This window comes from Choloepus didactylus, chromosome 15 (assembly GCF_015220235.1).
Source record: "Choloepus didactylus isolate mChoDid1 chromosome 15, mChoDid1.pri, whole genome shotgun sequence".
Taxonomy (NCBI): Eukaryota; Metazoa; Chordata; class Mammalia; order Pilosa; family Megalonychidae; genus Choloepus; species Choloepus didactylus.
Window position 1 is genome coordinate 69,094,679 of NC_051321.1, and position 15,976 is coordinate 69,110,654.

Here is a 15,976-nt window from a genome sequence, read left to right on the forward strand (position 1 = left end):
TAAAGTTTGTTTCAAACAGGATATACCACAAAGGAAAGCAAAAGATCATGTAGTCAGGATACTTTCCATTAGATTTTAACATCCCAATAGCAATTGCCCTCCAGGGTACATTTGGCAAAGACTGGAGACATTTTTGGTTGTCACAGCTAGGGGGTGCTACTGGCCAAGGATGCTGTCAAGCATCTTAAGGCACAGGATAGCCTCCTGGACCAAACTGACAGGCCCAAAATGTCAGCAGTGCTAAGGCTGAAGAAACTCTAGTATATATAATTCAGATTATAACTTTTATGACTGTATTATGGTTTAAACAATTTTCATATTGTACAACAGGCTTTATAAATAGCAGCAAAGGATATTTACATGTGATTTTAGTCACAGATTTATAATTTTGACTCATTAAAATATGAAATATTAATATGGATAAAAAGAATGAACATACATAGAATATAGGTATAAACAGAATGTTCACTTTAATGTTCACTATGAACTGAAAATGGTTCAATGGACCCTGCCTCAAAGCAATGAAACATTTAGGGTAAATCATGATCAACACACTTGAAAGAGCTTGTATTAATTCAAATATCAAGCCAGTGGCTCCTGCTAGTGAAATGTTCATTCTGCTTATCTCAAGTGATGTGCTGATAATAACCTGAATGAGGTTAGATATTCTTCAGACCTACACAGGGTTAATCTGAACATTCACAGACTACTTCATGTACTTAGAAATAGTTTCTGCATTTGGGTTGTAATTTCCAGCCTAAGTAATACACCACTACTTTATTATTTTTTAAAGCAGAGAGCAAAATACACACTATTTGAGCATTTAGTTTTGCTTTCTGGTTTAGTTCATCAACAGGCAAAACAGCTGTGAATAGTTAGGATACCTTAATGTATCCTACTGAATAAGAATGCATGCTAACAGTTTTAATTCTAAAATACAGTAAATGGAAAGAGTACACCCTGAGAATAATTTTGTTGCTGTACTTGAAGGATACGGTTTGAGTTATTGCTACAGAAGATGGTAGGTGTAAATTCCTAGGTGTAGAAGTGGGAGTTGGGGGAAGGAAAACAAAGGCAGAGGAAGTTTTTTTTTTTCCTTTCATTTTAATAACCTCAGTGTGAAAAAAAAGGCATGTAGAGCAAGCTAAGCTGCTATGATGCATCTATCTGATTTAACAGAATGGTCTATTTATATGTATCTGCCTATAAACATTTCACTTACAAGTAAATTTAATAATACATTTTCCTATTTTTCCATAGATCTTCTTTTCCTTTCTATTTTCCATCTGTCACTTTTTTCTTTGCTATTTTCATTCTTTTCATACAAATCATTTATTTGCCATTTGTTCTTTAAAATACAAATCATTATGTTGTCTATAAAACTTTAAGAGGCTCTGGTAGCCTCCTAAAATCAACTCTAAAAGGTAATTTTTGCTCAGTGATATATTTCAAAAATTCCCTAAATTGCATTGTAGGGATACAACCATATTCATAGCCATATGGATTATAAGAAAGTAACTAATATGCTAATCTTAGAAAATGAAATATTACCTCCAGCCTCTTTGAGCAATCATAGTACAGACAAGGGAAAAATGCAAAGAAAACTAAGATAAGGTAATACAAGAATATTTCTATCAATGTCCCTTTAAGTGACCCTGACCCATTGTGGATCAACACACTAACTTCTCCTGTTCAAGTGAATGCAGCAAAACACATGTTGAGGACTCACTAAGCAAAAGCACAAGATAATGAGTTAGATGTCAAAGGGTGCAAAGATGAAAAAATAAAGTAACTCTCCAAGGAGCCTGCAATCTGGTTAGTGTTACCTAGAGATTCCAGTGGGTTCATTTCTTTTACAATTGACTTTAGTATCTATTTTTATATTCAAATGTGATTTAAAAAAAAAATTAAAAGGAGACTCCATACTAGACACATCTTTCGTATGGGCATGGAAGTACAGAAAAAACTCCCTTTTTCTAACATTATGTCCTGAGTTGTTTATTTTTTTTTTTTTTAACTTTCAGATGATTCCTGTACCAGAAAATCTATAGTTTTAAAAAAAATCAACCAAGTATTGTTCCTTTAAAAAATTACCACAGAATTAATTAGAAGGAACAAAGGTAAACCTAATTTCAGTTCAAGAATATAATTAATAACATATAGTGCTTAACTTTCCTAATATTTTCAGAGTAATTTATCTATAAGACATTTTTAATACTATTGGTTCCAATTAAGGAAAATCACAACCAAAGCAACCAGGAAAGTTTTCTACTTTATGAATGTTCCTGGATATTCAGATAGATCAAATAAAAAAGTCTCAGAGGTCACTTTGCTTAGTATATGCATTCAAGCTTATGACCCCTTAAACCTTTAATTTGTAAATACCCATGAATAAAATCATCAATTTCCTTGCACCTGCTCTAACTCTCCTAGCTTCTCAAGCTACAGGTTGTTCTATCCTATTATTTGGTGAAAAATTAGTCTCTTATTATGCAGTTTCTAGATCCTGAGATCTCCCTGCTCCGGTTCAGGGTTCTACTATGATCCTGCCTGCCCCAAAACTCCTAGCATGTCAGAAAACAGCCAGGAGGAAAAAGTAAGAATCCCTATCAATCTGGTACAAATAACTGGGGAAAAAGGAACTTCATTAACTCCTGATTAAAAAAAAAAAAGGCTATTGTCCACACAAAAACTTGTATAAGAATATTCACAGCAGCATAGCACTATCAGTAGCAGTTCATCAACTGATGAATGAAATGATAAAGCACAGGTGGAAAATTTAAAATTCTCCTAACTCTTAGGTCAAAAAGGAATTATAAAAACTAAACGACAATAAACAAATGAAAGCACTGCATTTGAAACCCATTAAATATAGCTAAAGTAGTAGCCGAGGAAAAATTCACAGCCCTAAATGCTTATATTAATAAAGAAGAAAGAATGAAAATACATATTTAATTCAAGGAAGTTAGAAAAAATAAACCCAAGAAAATAAAAAATAAGGAATTAATAAATATAAAAGCAAAAAATAAACAGGAAACAAGAAAACAGAACTAATAAATTAATAAAACCTGATACTTCGGAAAAAAAAAGTCAACTAACCTAAGCAAGAAAAAAGGAGAAAGCCCCAATACAGGTGAGTGAAAGAAATCAGACCCTGAAGATAGAATCTTTATGAGTTCATTTACATTACATTTTAGAAAGGCAAAACTAATCTATAGTGATAGAAATAAGATCAGTGGTTGCTGGAACCATGGTTGTTAAGACTGAGTGAGAAGAGGCGTGAGGGAACTAAATGGATGGATGGAACTGTCTATCCTGATTTGGGAGTGGTTATACAAGTATATACATTCATCAAAACTCATAGAACTATATACTTAAAATGGATGCACTCCTCTATTTTATGTAAATTACTCTTCAATAGATTTGATAGGGGGGAAATTGAAGAAAAACTGTAGTCTTGAAGAAACCCAGCATAATGTAGCAACTTTAAGACAGGCTGAGTCAGGTTAAAGATAAAAAAACATAGGGAGTGGCAGAGCCAGAAAAACAGTACCTGGGCATTTTAAGAAAGAGAAGTCTGTGGATCACTACTTTTTCTCTTCCCTCCAGGAAAGCTTCATTAGCTAGTAAGAAAATTGTCACAGACACAAGAGTATAAGGTTCATTAGTTAATTTCATATGTTCACCAGACATGAAGCTCCAGAAAGTATTCATGTTCTAAAGCTACTGCCATACCAAAACCACTATTAAAATGTCCAGCAGAGGAGATAGGCAAACCTTGAAGCAGAATGTTTCCTATTTATTTCCTTGGCATCTTATTTCATAGACAAATACTATAAATGTCAAATGATTTAGGCAATAATTCCAATACAAAGTTAAGCCACACATGAATTCCCCTCTGATAAAAGAGACAACCGGGAGAATTAAAAGTTCGTGCAGGAACAAGATGCTCAGTAGCATTCACCTTTTCCACAGGAGACCAGTGCTTGCAGTTACTGCTGAAGCTCCCAGGAAAGCTGCCATCATTAATCGTCGCCTGATCTGAGTAGGCTGTGATCCTCCATGGTACCACCGAGACCCCAAAGCCAGTTTTGCTAATGAGGAAAGTGAGTTAAGACGAAACATCCTGTGGACAAAAAGTAGAAATGTAACTCTTAGTTAGTGGTGGTAACAGTGATGATGAGGATAATGATAATGATTTCAACATCACCAACAAACACTGATAAGTACCTATTCTATGGAAGATACTATTACAAACATTTTGCATATATTATCTCACTTAATCCTCACAACAATTTTTATGAGGAAGTTACTCATTTTAAAACTGAGGAGACAGAAACCACATGGTAATTTGAAAAAATAAAGAACTATTAATTACAACAGGGGACTAACTCTAAAGGATAGAGAGACAGAAGATATAGGGAACAGCCACAACTTGTAGGACTAATGCAGAGCATCAAGAAAGGAACACATCTGTACGATGGCCATCCTGTCATAGTTGAGATCCAGACCTCACTGGCAAGGGCACTGTCATGAACGTTAGAGAAATTTGCTAAGGTATCATGAGAGTGGAACTTGCTGGAATGTCCTCTGGGAAATAGTCTGCAGGGAGGTGCCAGGCCAGTGGAACTCACCAGAAGGAACCTTTTGGGATGCCATGAGAAGCCACCCATGGGAAGGTGACACATTATGGAAACGGAAGGCTGCAAGTGGGAGTGTTGCCACTAAAACTCCCTAGGGATTGAGTGCCATGGGGTATCCCATGCATTGTTGGCCACTGTGGGCCATAGGAGCAAGGGTAAAAGAACCACTAAGAATCAGGAAGAAATGCCCCTCTTTCCTCCAATTCATCTGCTGATAAAGTGTAACAGAAGCTGGCAATGGAGAAATTTCCAGTATAACAAGCAGAACTATGAAGGACAGATTTGGAACTGAGAAGCAATAAATTGAAAACTGGCACACTCCATTTAACAGATGTAGAAACTTGCCCAAAAGTATGCATCTAGGATGTGACGAATCCAGGATTCGTGGATGACTTCAGAGTCCAATGTCTTAAATTCGCTTTCATTTTTTTTCTTGTAAATGTTTTCAGTCTTCAAATTTATTTTTTTATGCAAATTTTATTGAGATAAATTTATATAGCATACAATCATCCAAACTGTACAGTCAGTTACTCACAGTATCATCATATAGCTGTGCATTCATCACCACAATCAATTTTTTAACCTTCATTAAGTTCTTCATTGCGATCTCTGCAGTTCCACCTGTTTCAGACTGGTGTACGATGTGTGTCCGGTCACAAAAGTCCCCCAAACAACTGTTCCAGACAGTTCCTGGCTATTTACTAGCTTTCCTAGAGGATTAACTAAATTCCACACCTCATCACTCCACCATCTTGCCCTACCTCACCTTCATTTTTGAAAGATAATTTTGTCAGATATAGAATTCTTGGTTGACAGTTGTTCCCCCACCCCCAGCACTTTAAATATTTCATTATACTGCCTTCTGGCTGCCATGGTTTCTGATAAGAAACCCTCTATTGATATTATTATCCCTTGTACATGACAAGTTGCTCCCTCTTGCTGCTTTCAAGATTTTTCACTTTGTCTTTGTCTTTCAACAGTTTGATTATAATGTGTCTCACAATGGATCTGTCTGACTTTATCCTATTTGGCACTTGTTGACCTTCTTGGATATGAAGATTCAAAGTTTTGGCCATTATTTCTTTAAATATTCTTTTTGCTCCTTTCTCTCTCTTTTCTCTTTCTGGGACTCCATTATGCTACCTTGCTACACTTGATCGTATCCCATAGTTCCCTTAGGCTCTTTTCATTTTTCTTCATTCTTTTTTCTTCTGTATCTCAAATTGTATACTACCGATTGACTGGTCTTCAAGTTCACTGATTCTTTTATCAGCCTGCTCAAATCTACTACTGAACCTCTCTAGTGAATTTTTCATTTCAGCTATTGCACTTTGAGCTCTTGTGTTTCTACTTGGATCCTTTTTGTAATTTTTATCTCTTTATTGATTTTTTTTCTGCTTGTTGATACATTTGTTCTCCTGGTTACCTTCAGTTTTTGGCCCATGGTTCCTTTAACTCTTTGAGCATATTTAAGCATATTTGATTTAAAGCCTTTGACTAGTAAATCCAATGTCTGGGTCTCCTCAGGTATGATTTCTGTTCATTTCTTTATTTCCTGTGAATATGTTATACTTGCCTATTTCTTTGTAGGCCTTGTAATTTTATGTAGAAAGTGGATATTTTGAATATTATAATGGTATGAAAACCATATTCTCCATCCCCTGCATCTGTTGTTGTTGATCATTATGGACTGCAGTTGTCCATTTGTTTAGTGACTTTTCCAAACTATTTTTACAGAAACTATTCCTTGCTGCAAGTAGTCACTAAAGTCTCTGTTCCATTATCTCAGCAGTGAGTCAATAACCTGACAGATTTCCTTAAGCCCTGGAGTCAAAAAGAAAAGAAAAATACTCTCCTGGTCTTTGCAGATTGGTTTTGAGTTGAAGCATTCCTTCAATATTAAGCCTACAACTTTGTCTTAGCCTTCTCCTCCTGCTTGCACAGAGCCCAGAGATCAGCCAGTGTCCTGTTGGGTCTTTTCTAAACATATACCTGGCCCTTGGCATGCATGCTGTACTCTGGATTCCCTGGTATATGCAGTAGCCCTTCAAAGCCCTTTTCCCTTCCAAGAACCTTCTCAGCCTCTTCCTTCTGAGGCTTTTGGATCTGTCTGCTGCTTTCCCTATCTGCTGTCCCTTGCCTAAGGCAGCTACAGGCAGTATATGTCTTTAAATGCTTTCATCTGATGCTGCCCAGAAAGTTGATCATCCCAAGGAGGGCAAAACAAAGGTCAGCCTCTACACTGGTCCTTCAACCATCAGACAGGTCAAAATGCACAATCACAACTTTTTGAAAACAAAGTGTATATTGTCTTACCAGCCAGATACCCAGGAACAGCCAATGGCAAGCTGGGAAATGGACAATTGTAAGTAGGTAAACAAAAATTCCGTAATACGTTCCTACTGAAATTTAGCAGCCTCTTTCTTCATTAAGCACTCTTGTGGTTGCTGTTAGTTTTGGATAAATTCCAGTCCTAAAAACGTTGATTCTGTCAGTGTTTGCCAGGTTAATGGTTGCTTCAGTGGAGGGACTGATTGTTGGAACTTCCTACTCTGCCATTTCTAGAATATCACTTCTGATTTTTTCGTGTCCCCCCCGCCTTTTTTTTTGAGAGCATGAATTTCCTGGTAACTTGGTCATCAAGCAAATATGGCAAAACTCCCTCAGAACCCCAAAGAATAGCATATTGATAAAAAAAAAAAAATCAAGAAAGGAGCCATGATATTCTGGGTAGAGAGGAACACAATGGCAATTTGGTGCAGTGCTGCTAAATACCGTTGGTTAAAAATGAACCTTTCATTCCCGAGCTCTACACAAAACTCTCAGTTTCTTGTTACATGCATGCTGCCTGATCCCTGCTGTGGGAAACCTTGGGTTGCTTGCAGCTGAGAAGAATGTCTATAACCCACATAGATGGATAGCAAGAGAGGTTTAAATGCTGGCTGCCATCAGTCAGGTCTGCGAACCTGTTACCTTCCAGACACTACCCACATTCTTCATTCTCTGTATCCTAAAACTGCTGGTTCCCCATGAGTGAGGACTGACTGAGAACTGTGCCTGACATCCAAGCATAAAGCATAAATAAGTGTTTTCCTGGCCATGAGACACATTCCTGGCAAATTATCCAGCCCCATGTAAGCACGTTGCTGTTCTGGATTATATAGTGTCTCTGGAGGGTCTGGATCCTGTGGTGCTCACTGATGACTGGCATCCTGGGTACCCAAGCCCACTGGGATCCAGCAACTCCATCATTTGTTCATTTCTTTATTTCTTGTGAATACATTATACTTTTATATACATAAAAGTGAACATGATAACTTTTATGCTATCCATGCAGTTCCCTGTGACAGACTCTCAGCTGGGCACTTTTTTTCCTACTGAATTCAGCAGTTGGCTGACATCAATATGAATGTATTCCCAATTCCTGTGCATGGCTCACAGTTCCTAGTAAAAAGTCAGGGTCCCCAGGTCCTACTCAAGAGCAAGGGGCTTTTATGGCAAACTTTGGTTAATGTATTTGAACTCTTACTGTCTGGAAAGCCATCCTTGGCTTCTTCACCTGAGCAGTCCTCTTCTATGGTCACTGAATGCATCAGTGCCAGAAGGTGAGCATACTCATGGGTCAGGGTGGGCAAGGAAGCCTGTGATATACATTCTCATGCCCTGATTTGTAGAAAATGCTAGGGCTGGTATGGTGGTGGTGATATGAGTCAGTATTTTGATGAGGTATAGACTGGTGCTCTGTCACACTTTGTCCCCCAACATTGGGAGCCAGAACCCCAGCATCTATATGCCTGAACAATTCTTGGTACCATTGCTGCTGCTGCTGCTGCTACTGCTACTACTGCTGCTGCTTTTTAATGAGCTGTGCAAACTCTTCTGGGGGCAGCCGAATGTCTGAGTGGCTGGTGAGTGAGCCAGGTTTTGAAAGATGTGGGGTACCTGCTGGTGTCTTGTATAGTGTGGTGGTATAGGGGAAAGCAGGGCCTGCTGTAGTGCCAATGTGGTACAGTGTGGCACCTGCTGATGTTCACTGAGTGGAAAGGTAGGGAATTGGTCAAGTAGAAGGACTTTGGTTGGAGGGAACCCCACTCCTGTTGAAGGGCTGGAGCTGTGGGAGAAACCCCAGAACTGGTCCAAAATGGGGTGCAAATGTGTCTGGTTGTAGTTAGCAGGAGAGAACCAATTCACGTTCAAGCTGTGGGCCTCTGCACTGTCAGCACTCAGTTGCTTGGACAAGGGTTGGTGCCCATAGGTGAAGGTGGCCATCAGGTTGGTATGGTGCTGCATATGATCTGACTGGCACTGGGGCTGATGGAAACATGCTGCCTGGCTGAACCTAAGCTATCCCTGGCATACTGCTGAGCATGTCAACATGCTTTTGTAGTTGGCTGACCACCTGCTGGAACTGTGTAAGCTGCTGCATGCCTAAGAAGATTAGTAGCATATTGGGAGGAGGGGAACAGTTCTCATGTGGCTGTTGGAAGACTGCACTGCAGGAGGGTAAACCTGGATATTGGGAGGGAGATGCAGCACCATGTGCCTGGATTACGGCACTGTTCATGGGGGAAGGACTATTACTGGGAGGCCTGAAGAGATTGTTGTTGGGGTCCTCTGGTTCACATTCAAATTAATATTTCCCAAACCCACATGTGCATTCACATACATAGCACTGCTTCTGGCTCCAGCAAAGATGAGCACAACTAAAACAAATATCTGGAAAGAAGATTAATTATCACTGTCAACAGAAAGAAAAGAGCACTGGAAATTTTCATTACGAAAGACAATCAATTCAAAAGCTGGGAGAGGCAAGGGGTGTATAAGATTGGAAGATAGCATAGGAAATCTGATCAGATATGGAGATTAGCTGGACATATGATCAAATGGTTAACCCATGGTCATGTGAGAAAATCCTTTGAATGTGAGTTTGAGAATGCTGATTTGATCACAAACCCAATTAAGTTATTAAATAGGAAAAGAATGTGATAAAAATATTGTTTAAAGACTATCAATCTATATACCAGCAGTGTAGGGAATAAATTGCAAAGAACTGAAGGCACAGAAAGCTAAAAGGGAAGTGGTAAGCCCTCAATAACCTAGGTTTTAGGTAACAAGGGCCTAGATTAGACTACATGTATAAACCCAAAAGAATGAAACAAACAAAAATTCCAGAGAGAAACAAAAATATCAGTTATCAGTATCTAACAGACATTAATATATAATTGCACAGAAGATGTGGAAAATAAAAAGGAAAAAGATTTTAAAGACAACCAAGTGATAACGCAGAAAATGAAATGAGAATCCAATGACCTTTGTCTACTGACAAAGGAAGCTCATCTCCCTTCCTTCAGGAAAAGTTCACCCATTGGTAAAAAGAAAGAATTGCCAAGATGAGCTTTAGGTCTCCTTTTTTTCTCTTTAGTGTTCTCATATCTGTGGTGAAAAACTACATGGAAAAACTTCCTCTATTTCACTTGAGGGGGTGGTGGTGGCACTAAGATCGTATATAACAAGATTTATTAGTTTTGACAATTCATTTCTATATGTTATGACTCCAGGGGATTTTAAACTTTGAAAGTTCTGCGTTTTACTAACATTCTACTTATACTTTTATGTTGTAATTCAAATGTTACTGGATACATCTCATTTCACTACTGGTTTTAATCTCAGTCCCCAAAGCATATATCAAAAGACGTATCTATTCATTCATCTTTTCTAGAGTAACTTTTATAGATGTCATCTAAGTAGAAGAATAAAAAAATAACAATGCAAACAGGATCTACTATAATTAATCCCTTGCTTTGTAGTAAAGAAATCAAGGAACTAGTTGTGCGCTAATTTTTGATGAAAGGCCATTTAAACAGATTTAAGGAGATCAGCTTTCCCACTGAGTCTGGAAAACTGAATAGGCCAATTGGCAGAAGTTAGGCAGTAATGAAAATTAACATGTACATTTATTACATGGGTTAAATGAAATCAAAAGCAGTGCATTTTTCTCTCCTAACCAAGGGGGTGGGAGGTGGGGGGAGACATGCCTGTAAGAAATAACTTTGATGTAAATTGAAAAAAGATGAAGAGGTATTTCTAGCCAAGAAATGTTGAGAAGCAACTGAAAGAAAATTCTGTTACTAAGGTAAAGCATTATCTATCCAAAAGAAAAAGCTAAAGCATGATTCCTTTTTACTTGTGACAATTTACCATTGCTTTATTTCAGTATCTATTGTAAAAAGACTATTAAGCTCAAAGTACTGCTTCTGGTGGATTTCATAGGGTCACAGAACCAAGAGATCATTAAATTCAACATCTTTATTTTACAGATGAAAGAATTGAAATCCAGATGAGTTACATGATTTACTCATAGCTAATTAGTAGAAGAAACTACAGTAGATTCTGGAATTCCTGATTCCAAATAAGTAACATAAGGGGGGAAACGCTATTTAATAACTGTTCTCAGCAAAATACATATAAAGCCACACTCTAAAAGGAGATCAAATGCCTGACTACAAAAAGATACACAATGCTATAATATGAGAAAATATCATGTAAATATTAAAAATGATAATCATAAAATATTAAAATATAAAGCCACACTCTAAAAAGAGATCAAATGCCTGACTACAAAAAGACAAACAATGCTATAATATGATAAAAATATCATGTAAACATTAAAAATGATAATCATAAACTATTAAAATATTTCAGAAACCTGAGTTAAAGACAAAAATGACTCTTAAAACTATGGAAAGATGCTTATTTCACTTATAATAGGAGAATGCAAATTAACATTATACTGAGATACCCTTTTTCACCCATGAAGTTGGCAAAAATTCAACACTTTAAAAACAAACTTGTTGGCAATGCTGTAGAAATGTCATTGCTGATGAAAGTGTAAATTGGTAAAAATTTAGGTAGAGCAATTTGGCAGTAGCCATCAAAATTACACATATAAAGTACATACATTGACCCAGCAATTTCACTTCTGAGACTGTACCCTGTGATACAGTTGAACATCTGTGAAATTACACACACATACACAAACACTCACAAGTTTATTCATTGCATCATAGTTCATAATAGCAAAAAAATTAAAAACAGTCCCAATGTCCAAGAAGAGACTGGTTAAAGCATGACAAATCCCTAAAATGCAATACCATGTATCTATGAAAAAGGAATGAAAAAACTCTCTATGTATTGATAAGAAAAGAGTTCTAAGACATACTGTTATCTAAAAAAAGCAAAGTGTGGAAAAATATATATAGAATGCTACCTTTTTTATATAAAAAGAGGAGAAATAAGAATGCACATTTTAATGTCCTTATAAAGCAACTCTGGAAGGACATAAACTAATAGTAGTGGCAGTAGTAAGGGTGAGATATGAATGAGATGAGACAGTTCTTTCACCATACATTATTTCATTTTAAAAACTATGCTTATGTATTTATCTGTGCAAACAATTAGATAGATACTATTTCATATAAGCATTTTCATTTAGATCTAAAGGCAGAATACAAGGTAATATGTGCATGTCAGTTAAACCTGTTATATATATTTGTGTGTGTATATGCTTTTTAATTTATAAAGAAAATCTGGATGATGCAAATAAAATTTAATGTTCCTCTGAGAATGATTTTATTTAAATTTTTTCATTTAAAGGCAATTTAAGGCAGGACCACAAGGCTGATGCTGCAGTCTCTTCAGCTAAGAACCGTCATTTACCAACCCTACCTGTGGGCTCAGCCCCAATAAGGTATCAGCAGTCAGCCCCTATCATGGCAAGGTGAGATAAGCCGCACTTGAATCGAGACCATATCTCAATACTGATTAGTAGCACATCCTGATTCAACCTACCAAACCATGAGAATTCTAGACCTTATCCTTATCCTGACTTATGAAATTTGTTTGCCTTTTTTAATGTGACTTACCCTCTCGTATCGCTGACCTCTGACAACTGCACATTTAAAGAAGGATTGCTTGGCTCTTCCATTCCTGGCACTGGCCTAAATAGAACTCTGTTGTACTCTAACCAGCGTTACCCAACACTATTGTTGAAAGCAACATATGTGTCCTAGTTTGCTAATGCTGCAGAATGCAAAACACCAGAGATGGATAGGCTTTTATAAAATGGGGGTTTATTTCACTACACAGTTACAGTCTTAAGGCCACAAAGCACCCAAGGTAACACCTCAGCAATCGGGTACCTTCACAGGAGGATGGCCAACGGCGTCCAGAAAACCGCTGTTAGCTAGGAAGGCAGCCGGCATCTGCTCCAAAGCTCCGGCCTCAAAACGGCTTTCTCCTAGGACGTTCCTCTCTAGCAAGCTTGCTCCTCTTCAAAACGCCACTCACAGCTGCACTCCGTTTCCTCTCTTTGAGTCAGCTCATTTATGTGGCTCCACCGATCAAGGCCCACCCTGAATGGGCGGGGCCACGCCTCCATGGGAACATCTCATCAGAATCATCACCCACAGTTGAGTGGGGCACATTCCAAGCAAATCCAACCAGCACCAAAAACATCTGTCCCACAAGACCACAAAGATAATGGCATTTGGGGGACACAATACATTCAAACCGGCACAATATGCTAACTCTGTGGCCAAGATATATTTTCAAGATCTACCCAAATGTTGCCATCAATAAAACTTAAGAACTCAGTTAAAAACTTGAGAGTTCTAAAACGTTTAGTTTACCTAAACTGAAAGCTTGAGAAAACAAGGACTGAGTCTCCATTCAAGCCTAAAGCCATTAAGTATTTGAATTATATGCTTAACTCTCCTTTATTCTATTTCCTTGCTCACTAAGCAATCATATGTTTATAATTTTGTTTCCTATGTAGATTGTAGGATCAGAAGATGGGAATATCTAGTCCTCATGACAGCTATATTTCTCTGGTAAATTAATAAACTGGCAATGTGATTAAAACCAGATTTATAATCAATCTCCCATGAAGTTAGTCAACCTAAAGTAGCTTCTCTGAATCCTATCAATTCCAAGGCACTAAAACAAGATCTAGTTTGGGGAGTTTCAAGGCTGAGGGACCAGATCTTGGACCATGGTAACATCCTGCCCCTTCTGCCTTGCTGTTTCATTCAAACTTCTACCCCTGGAATTGTGATAGTTTTCTAAAGGTCCATGTGGCCAAAGGCATTGTACCTGGGAAACTACACATTTAATATCATGTAACTATTAAAAATGGTATCTTTCTTTCTTCTTCCTTGGTGCATTCAGGTTAGGAGAAGGCAATAAATGAAAGATCTAAAGATGCAAAAATGATGAGGATATTGATTTGCTAAGTGTGATACAGATTTTTGTGAGGAAAAAACAAGACTATTCATATTTTTTTGCATTTTTGTTATAATTGTATAATATATAAGAATATATTTTAATTGTTAAAAATGTTGTTCAGAAGTTTATAAAGAGAACACATCTTCTTCAGACATGTGAAAATCTACTTCCCTCCCTAAAAGTATCCTCAACAAGCAGTTTGGTATGCATCGTTCCTGAAAATTTTCTATATATTTACATATAATAATATTGAATTTATATAGGTATATATGGATACAGCTATTGGGGTGCTTTACATTATGATTTGTTTTATATAATGAGATTATACCATACAAATTTGCAATTTTTAAAGCATTTAATAATACAACTTGAAATCATTACACGAAGAGTGAGTTGGTTTGAAAATGTTATATACTCCAGGAAAGACTATGTTCTTTAATGCAATCTCTGGGGCCAAACTTAGTATGGGTGGGATCTTTCAATTAGGTTGTTTCCATGGAGATGTGACCCACCCAACTGTGGGTGAGGCCTCTCGATTAGATTATTTCAATGCAGGTGTGACCCTGCCCATTCAAGGTGGATCTTGATTAGTTTCCTGGAGTCTTTAAGAGAGCTCAGGGGCTGACACAGACCCAGACACTTGGAGACACTTGGCGATGCAGACAGAAAGACATTTGGAGATGCTAAGCTAAGAGATGAAGCCCAGAGTTTGCCCTGGAGAAGCTAAGAGAGAACCCCCAGACGCTTAGAGGAAAACGCCCTGGGAGAAGAAACACAGATGCACAGGAGCTGCAAGAGAGAAGCTGAGAGAGACAGAAGCCCAGAGACATTTTGGAGAATGCCATTTTGAAACCAGAACCCGAGGAGCAAAGGACCAGCAGACACCAGCCACATGCCTTCCCAGCTGACAGGTGTTCCAGACGCCATCAGCCTTTCCTCAGTGAAAGTATCCTCTTGTTGATGCCTTAGTTTGGACACTTTTATGGCCTAAGAACTGCAAATTTCGTAACCTAATAAATCCCCTTTATAAAAGCCAATCCATTTCTGGTGTTTTGCATAATGGCTATTTAGCAAACCAGAACAAAAAGATATACAGGTTTACTTCTTCTTTTCTTAACTGCTACAGAGTATTTCATTTGGTGACTGTTCCACTATTTAACGGTTCTCTAATATAGTTAGACTGTTTCATTCTTTGCCATTACAAACATGGTTAGAGAGAAAGTTTTTGCCTATGTATTTTATTTTCATACATTTTTATTCAAGTATATCTGTGGGATAGAAATCCAGAAGTGGAATTGCTAGGTTAAAAGAATTGTGAGCAATTTTAACTTGGACAGATATTGCCAAATTGCCCTTCAGTACGGATATTTCAATTTATACTCCCACCAGCTGTGGCTGAGAATACTATTTTCCCTATACTTGATACCATATATCTTTTTCATTTATATCTGATGGGTAAAAAATGATATCTAGTTTAATTTGTACATTCCCTTTAATAAATGAGTTTGTTAATTTTTGTCTATTTTTAAGTGTTTATCATTGCTGTTCTGAGGGCTGTTGGACTATTAAGCTGTTATTTATTTTCTTTTCTTCTAGTCATATTTCCAGCCCTACTGTTTCCTTCTTTTCTTCCTTGTAAAAAAAGGGGGGCATTCTTTTGATGTAGAGTTGTTTTAGATATAAACATAATATATTTGTGTAAGACATAATTCCCACTATTTTACCCATCTAAACCACTAAAAAACCCCAAAACTTTCTCAACTTGAACTATTTCTATACTTTTCCAATTCTAACTGAGCTCCACCAGAGCTGTGAAGATTTTTTCATCCAAGGTTTTGCTTTCTAATGGCTGATAACACTTTCAAAAAACTTGAATAGATTATCCATTATGTTACTGAAAACATAATGATTTAATCTAAACAGCAATTGTGCTGGTTTGAATCTATTACGTTCCCCACAAAAACCATATTCTTTAATACAATCTTGTGGGGGCAGACTTATTAGTATTTTGATTAGGATGGAACCTTCTGATTGAGTGTTTCCATGGAGAT

The 15,976-nt window shown here is 37.3% G+C and overlaps 1 protein-coding gene and 1 pseudogene across 2 annotated transcripts in view; both read right to left on the reverse strand.

Annotated features, from left to right (window-relative positions):
• The window catches only part of MICU1 (mitochondrial calcium uptake 1), a 280,725-nt gene that overhangs the window by 226,147 nt on the left and 38,602 nt on the right, over positions 1-15,976 (reverse strand). For both annotated transcript variants that reach the window (XM_037804432.1, XM_037804431.1), the window contains exon 2: positions 3,965-4,126. In XM_037804432.1, the coding sequence (XP_037660360.1) occupies positions 3,965-4,125 (161 nt within the window). In that variant the 5' untranslated portion in view covers position 4,126. The remainder of the gene's footprint in view (positions 1-3,964; positions 4,127-15,976) is intronic.
• LOC119510221 lies at positions 7,460-9,246 on the reverse strand (annotated as a pseudogene).